Source organism: Alligator sinensis, unplaced genomic scaffold, assembly GCF_000455745.1.
Source record: "Alligator sinensis unplaced genomic scaffold, ASM45574v1 scaffold1660_1, whole genome shotgun sequence".
In the NCBI taxonomy this organism is placed as follows: Eukaryota; Metazoa; Chordata; order Crocodylia; family Alligatoridae; genus Alligator; species Alligator sinensis.
The window spans coordinates 247,313-254,820 of NW_005843061.1; the positions used below are offsets into that span (position 1 = coordinate 247,313).

A 7,508-nucleotide genomic window follows, 5' to 3' on the forward strand; every position below is an offset into this window, starting at 1 on the left:
GCAGCATGCGGTGATGAGGAGAGAGCCAGGTTCAGATTCACCTGGATGACCGCATGGCTAATGGCTGCCCTTCTTCCTGGCCCGGGCCTTTTTATAACCCCTCTGACCTCAGCATCCCGGTCCAACCGAAGCTGCCAATACTGGCCACAAGCCGACCCATCTCCCAAGCATCCCTGGTTACCTGGGCCCGCGCACAGGGCTGGGCCTTTCTCCCTGCCCAGGTGACCAGAGCATCGCCTCCCAGGCCCCAGGCTTTTGTCATGCGGACAAGATGGGAGACCCCCGCCCTGAGGGATTCAACAGCAGCCTCTCAGGCTGGCAGAGACAGGGCTCTGGAGCCCCATGCACAGCGCTGTGCGGTTCACCCTTGCTCCATCCCCTGCCTGCCTCTCCCCAGGTGAAGCCTCCTGAGCTGCGTATGCCCCACGCTCCCTGCTGCCCATGGCTCGGAGCCATCGCCTCCCCCTTGGTTCATATGCCAGTGGTCTCGGGGTGCACACTTGCTGGATAGAGGAGCTCCAAGCCAGGGTCCCAGCACAGTCGGATCTCACCGAGCCCAGCTGTGCTGTAGTCTCCACAGAGGGAACTGTCTGGGAGGAGCATGACAGACCACGCGGGGAGGGCAGGTCGTGGCACACCAAAGTAGCCTCCTCCTGCCACAGACCAAGGGCCAGGGGCTCCCCACTGAACTGCACCATGGACCTGCAGCCTCCTCCCCTGCCTGCCTTGTCCTGCCCTGCTCCGTTTCCAACCGCCCGGGAGCCATGGGGAGCATGCGTGCACTCTGAGCCCCTGGAGGGATCCAGACAAGGTGGCCTGAGCAGATCCTAAACTTTGGAAAGGACGTGTGGATGGTGAACATGACACAGTTTTGTCCAGTTAAAAGTAAACTAGAAGCTTCACTGATATCCTGGGGGTTCAGGTCTGTGTGATTTGGTTTAAGATCGAAGCAAACCCAAATATCACTTCATCGGAATGAGATGAAAGCAACCTGTGGGGCTGTGAAATAGGAGGTTCGTGCCCAGGAGCAGCCAACAGACGGAGGCAGAACGGAGGAGAGCGTCATTGGTGAAACGTCCAGACAGTTGCAAAGAGGAGCGCGTCGTTAACATGTGGAGTGCAGAGATTAGCAGGAAGCGGGTAGATGGCAGTGAGCTATGAAGTCACGTGACTCCCTCAGCGCTGCCTGACTAGAAATGCCACTGCCAGTGTCAGCACCAGACTGTTGGGTTTAAGGTTCGGGTGGAGCAGGGACCAAAGGGGGTGGGTGCCGAAGCACCAATGCCCCCCCGGACCCACCATGCAGGTCGTGTGCGAGCAGCCATCCTCAGCCGGCTCCTGAAGAGTCCAGGAGGCTCTGGTCCACATGCTTGGCCTGGGCATCTGCCAGCACCTGCCCCGGTGGCGTGGCCTGCGTGCATTGGGGCCTGCTGGCCTTCGCCTGGGCCACGGAGAGGGCGAGAAGCCTCCTCCCTCCGCTTGGAGTGACGCAACTGTTGCTGCCCAGCCCGTCTCGTTGCATCTCCATCTCGCCAGGCCGTGGTCACAGCCCCGTGGACACGGTCTCCAGCCCTGCATGGGGCCAGTGCCCGGCGTGATGGGGGCCCTCCAGTCGAGGCCCAGTCCAGCGAGGAGGTGGGGAAGGGCGTGCAGAGTGGGCCTGCTCCTGTTCGTGGGGCCGGGGCTGTGCGGCTCGGCCCCGTGGTGGAGGAGACCAGAGGTGCCTGGCCCCTTGTTGCAGGGGAGCGCTGCTGGTTGGGGGCTCCCCGCCTCCCATGCTGCCTGCTGCAGCCTGGACAGCCCCTGCATGCGGCTGGCACGGCAGCCCTCAGTTCTGCATGCTGGGAGGTGGGCAGACTGGACCGTGGGCTGCCGGGGGTTATGGCAGGGCAGCCCAGGGGAGGGAGCTTGGTGTCTGGGCTGGAGCTGGGTGGTCGGGGCCATTTGGGGCACGTGCGGGGCTGCATCCCTGGTCCTGGTCACTGGGGAGCCGGGTGTGAGCAGGTCACGGGTTAGATTTCCCCAGGGCCAAGCCCAGGGACTGACTGTAGCCCACAGCGCGGCTGGGGCCTCTAGGAAAGCTGCCGCCTGGCCTGGCCCCTGACCCTGTTCTCCTCTTGCAGTGGCGCAGAAGGTGGTCGCCCTGCGCAAGAAGCAGCAGCTCTCCATCGGCCCCTGCAAGTCCCTGCCCAACTCGCCCAGCCACTCGTCCGTCTCTGCGGCCTCCATCCCCTCTGTGCACATCAACCAGGTGAGAGCGGGGCCGCGGCAGGGCTGCCTCCCCCACCCGTCCCGGGGCACCCCCTTCCGACCATGCCCCACAGGAGATGCCTCCCACACCCACGGGGAGAGCGCTGGGTGCAAGCTCCGCGGCTCGGCCCTGCTGCCCGGGGGCTGGGGATGGGGACGGTCCCTCCTGCAGCACAAGGGTCCCCCCCCGGGATGGGGCACAGCCGGGAGGTGCAGATGGGGGGCGGGGAGTTATCGTAGGCATCAGGGAGGCAGGGCTCAGAGATGCCAGGAGAGCCCCTGGGGCTCGTGGGGGCCCTGCTGTGCTGCTTCCCCCATGCCGGGGAGGGGGCTTTGCAGCCCCGGGAGGAAGCAGAGTCTGTGCAGCAGGGGCCAGCTCCACCAGACCCCGAGGGAACCAGGCAGCGGCAGAGCGGGCCAAGAGACAACCTAGAAATGACCCCTTGGGCGCTTGGCCTCAACTTTCAGCAATGTCGGCGATGCCGAGCACAGGGGCGAAGGCCGGATGACTGGAACGGGGCACAGAAATTGGGTGGCTGTGACAGCGCTGGCAGCCAAGCTTGGAGAGCTTTGAATTGGAAAGCCCTGGCACGTGGCCCTGTGGCCTTTTAGCAAGGACCTGTAATGAGTCCAGCAAGGCTGGCATGGCCCCGTGTGACTGGAGAGGATCCTGCATGGGTGCTGGGAATGGGAAAAGGGAAGCATGTGGTCCCGGGCAGCTGCAGGTCCAGTCGCGGTGCTGCATCAGGCAGTGGAAAAAGCCCCGAGGAGAATGGAGGAGGGTATACAGTCGGGCGGGCGTTTGCCAGATGGACCCACCTGCTGCCACTTCCACCCTGGGAGCTGCAGAAGGGACGCAGAAGAAACCGTTGCTCCAGGCTTCAGCAAAGCATCTGGTCCGGCGCCTTGTGGGAAAGCGTTGGCTGAAGCGGGGTTGCCGCACGAGCCGCATGGGATGAAGGCACTGGTGAAACGGGAGAGGACGATGGGACGACGGTGCACCATGCCAGCAGGGAGCTAGTGTGCTGCAAGGAGGCTCTTGGCATGTCCTTGGGACGGGTGTGATGTCATGTGTCCATCTACGACCTCAACATGCATCATCAGGACCGGCTCGTGGGATCAAAGCAATGGCCCCTCCACTCAGGTTCAAAGCACTGGTTATATTTTGGGTCAGGAAGGGATTTTCCCCATGCTCAGACTGGTCCAGACTGGGGGGTTTTGCCTTTCTCTGCAGCAGGGTCGTGGCTTCGGCCTGGGTCACTGCAGTACCCATGCCCCCACCCTGGCAGCAGCAGGACGTTGGCAGCTGCGGCCCCCCATATCCTGGGGGTTTTGCTTAAGTGGTTGGATTGTAGACTTGTCTGAGCTGGTTTGGACAGGGCTGGTCCTGCCTCAGGTGGGAGCTGGACTAGATGTGACCTGTGGAGCTCCCTGCCAGCCCCGCGGCTCCATGGTAGGACCAGGGCATCGCCCGGAAGAGGCGGTCGGTTGAGGCAAGAGAATGGGCTGAAGTTCAGTGGTGCACGAGGCAGGGTCGTGCCTGGGGGAGCCACGGACAAGAGCTGCTGCCCCGAGGCCAGTGCACGTGCATCGGGAACAGCCACGGAGGAGCGGGGTCTGGCGCCCCAGCCGGTCACGGGATGGCAACGGGCAGTCCTGTCAGGCACGGAGCATGCAGCCGGGATGGGACATATCTGCATCGCTGTGCCTGCCCTGGTGAGCCCTTGGGCTGCAATCGCTGCCTAGAAATGCACCAGCTGGTCAGAGGTGGGAGCTGTAGAGAAGCAGGAGCCACTGGGCCTGGGCAGGTGGGTCAGGACCTTGGGGGGGAGTGAAGCAGTCACTTAGCAGCTGTCCTGCGGCAGGGCATGCCCGTGCAGGGCGCCCAGAGGAGCCAGCATGGGCTGAGGGCTAAGGAGCAGGCGTGGGATCAGCCTGACGGCTCGGACAGTCCCCAGGAGCGGATGCCGCTGCACCCCGGAGCTGTGGGGAGCGGGGGGCTGAGCCTGGGCAGGGGGCGGCTTGTCCTGAGCCTCCGGGTGCCCCAGGGAGAGGGTGACAGTGGACCCAGCTGCTCCAGGAGAGGGGTGTCCTGCTGGCATCGTTCAGGGCACCCGAAAACTAGCTTGACGAGTAGGACAGAGGCTGCGGCCTGCTGTGGCCAGAGGCTGAGGACCTGGGCCAGGTTACGGCGGAGGCCTCGGGACAACCTGGGGTCGGCACAAGCCAAGTCTGTGCAATGGCCCACGGGGCTGAGCCCGGCTCGCGGCCACGGGCCGGAGAGCCAACAGCCAGCCCAGGAAGGACCATGAGACTCGTCGCATCTGCATGTGGGATCTCGGCAGCTGCGCCCAGCTGGGACACCCACAAATCGCAGCGCCCCAGAAAGTGCCCAGGGCCTCTGTGGGGTCCCCCGAAATCCCTGCTCCGGGCAGGCAGGGAGGAAGCCACCCTGTGAGACGAGCCTGGTCCGTGCCGGGTCCCACCTCCACGACTGCCTGTCCCCACTGCCTGCGTGGCTGTGCCGGCTCGCGTCTGGAGCGGGGTTAGGGTTAAGAAGCGGGGGCGTCTGGCCAGCAGCTTTCTCGGGGCTGCACGGGCCCCGCCGCGTCCCCGCACCGTTGGAGCCCCCTCCCGCTACCCCAGCAGCATGGGACAGGTGCGGTGCTGCGGGTGCTCTCCAAGCCTGTGATGCTTCCCGACGCCTTGGCCCACCCCAGGCGGACCCCCGCACCCCGGGGCTGACGCACACGGGGCCGATAAGCCCTGATGCCTCAGGCCTGGATCCCAGCCCCGAGCATCTCGAGTCTCGTCCTCGAAGCAGCAGAGAAGTCCTCTGCCCAGGCTGGTCACGGGGCAGAGGACAGCACCCAGCCTTGCCGGGACAGCCAGCAGCAGACGTGTCCTTTCACGCGTCGTCCCTGCAGCAGAGCTGGCGACAGCCCCCCATGCACGGGCTGCAGGGATGCATCAGTCGCCTCCACGACCGCGGTCCGGGGCCCTCCGGAGCCTGCTTCTCCCGGGACCAAAGCTGGGACCAGCTGTGGGCGGCAGGGGCTGCTTTGATGCCTGGCCCGTGCTTGCTGCTCCCAGGGCAGGGGGTGCCTGCTCGTGCCCCGGGGCGGGGGCTTGGCTGTGCTGGCCGGCCGCCCCCAGCACTTGTGCAGAGCCGTGTCCGGATGGACAGAGCTCCCAGCTGCCCGCATGGAGCCTGCACTCCCACGTGGCCAGAGGCATGCGGCCTGGCGAGAGGGGAGCCATCACCCCAGTCGTGACCATGCCTCCCTCGAGCCCCGCTGCCTGCGGTCGAGGCACCGGTGTGACCCCAGCCGACACGGCCGGCCTGACCCCGAGGGGCGTCTCCGGAAATCGCCCAGTCCCTTTCGCCTGCAGGTCTCCTGTTGCCAAGCAGCATGGCATCTTTAGCTCCGTTTTAGAGGTGGGGACACTGAGGCGCAAAGGGTCACGGCTCTCCCCAGCCCTGCGGCCTGGGAACGGAGCCCTGGTTTGCTGTGTCCCAGGCCAGTGCCCCCGGCCCCGGAGCCCTGATGGGGGGCAGGGGAATGGGATGCCTCCAGCCGCCCTCCCGCCCGGCCCCGCTCACCCTCTGTCTCTGCCTCTCAGGCCACCAACGGCAGCGGAGCCTTTAGTGACTACTCCTCCTCTGTGCCCTCCACCCCCAGCATCAGCCAGCGGGAGCTGCGGATCGAGACCATCGCCGCTTCCAACACGCCCACCCCCATTCGCAAGCAGTCAAAGCGTCGTTCCAACATTTTCACGGTAAGCGCCGCGGAGCCAGGCCGGTCGGGGACGGGGGAGCGGGGCTGCACGTGCCCGCGGCCGTGCATGGTGCTGGAGGGCTGGGGGGCGGGCCGCGGGCAGAGCGGTGCCCTGCGCCCGTGACGGCCCCTTGGAGGGCGGGCGCAGGGGCCTGGTGGGGACGGCCACAGTGCTGCCCACACCGGGGTGCGCACGGGTGGGGGTGGCAGTGCCCTGCCGGCGGCAGGGAGCGTGGGCACCCTCTCTCCTGCCCCGCAGGGAACGGCACGCGCCGGGCTGGGCGCTCGGTGCCGACCGGTTCCCTCCGTGGTGTCGGAGCCCCTCTTCTCTGGCGCCCAGACCTGCGCCGGCTGTGGCTCTCGCCGGGCACCAGGGAGCTGCTGTGGGGCCCGGGTGAGTCTGGGGTGGGGGACCGAAACGAAGCAGGGGTCCGAGGAGCCGGCCTGGCTTGGGGACCCCTCTCCCCGGGGCGCTGTCTGCTGGTTGTGTTTGCACCCGCCCCGGGCACACGCGGCCCCGTCCCCCCGTCGGCTCCGTGCCCACACGCTCCCTGGGCTGCCCCCCGCCACCTCCACGACCCCCGGGTCGTCCTCCAGCCCCTTCCCCCACCTGGATGCACCTGCACACGTGCCCGTGCCTTGCAGACACTGTCCTATGCTCCCACGCAGCTCCCCTGCCCCTGCGCACACACGCAGCCCCTGCCAGCCCCGTCCCACGGCTCCCCGTGCGTGCACCGGCCCGCGGCCCTGCTGCACTCTCGTCCTCACGGCGCGCGCCCGCCTTCACCCGCCGTTCCGTCTGCTCACGCTCACGCTTGCTGCCGCGCTCGTGCTCCATTGCGCTCATCCTGCTGCTCGCCCAGCCGGTCCTGAGCTTGCCGGCGGCTCGCCCCCGCTCCGGCTGTTAGCTGCCGTCCCCCGCTCGCTTGCTCGCTGCTCTTGTGCTTGGGGGGCGGTGGGGCTTGCTGCGGGGCTTGCGCTTGCTCGCTGTGGACATCGCCCTGGTGCCGGGGCTCCCGCTCGCTTGCTCGCTGGCGCGTGCACACGGCTCCCGTTGGAGGCTTCACCCCATTTGGTGGCGGTGGCGGCAGCAGCTCCTGATGGCACCGATTCGCCCCTTCCCGCGGCTGGGGCAGGGCAGGACAGGGCAGGGCAGGGCACTTCTTCGGCCGAGCTGGGCCGGCAGGGCCAGTCCTGCCGCGCGTCCCTCTCCCACCCCTATGCGTGCGGGGCAGGGGACCCCGGGTCTCTTTGCAGAGGGGGTGGCCGGCAGCGTGTCCCCAGAGAGCGCCGGCCCCAGGGGTGGGTGTGCAGGGCCCCTGCGAGGGGCCTGGCATGGGCAGGGGCACCGAGCCCTGTGCCCTGGGTCCGAGCGGCGCACGCGGTCTCTTCCGTTTCCTCCCTCCCTCCCTCCCTCCTGCTGCGCTCTGCTCCGAGCCGTGCCCGCTCCCCCGTTCGTGCAGGCCCCGAGCTCTGGAC

General features: G+C 67.2%; 1 protein-coding gene across 1 annotated transcript in view; it reads left to right on the forward strand.

Moving 5' to 3' along the window:
* The window catches only part of AGAP3 (ArfGAP with GTPase domain, ankyrin repeat and PH domain 3), a 97,058-nt gene that overhangs the window by 46,925 nt on the left and 42,625 nt on the right, over positions 1-7,508 (forward strand). The window contains exons 7-8 of the mRNA XM_025193515.1: positions 2,124-2,251; positions 5,875-6,030. Of these exons, the coding sequence (XP_025049300.1) occupies positions 2,124-2,251; positions 5,875-6,030 (284 nt within the window). The remainder of the gene's footprint in view (positions 1-2,123; positions 2,252-5,874; positions 6,031-7,508) is intronic.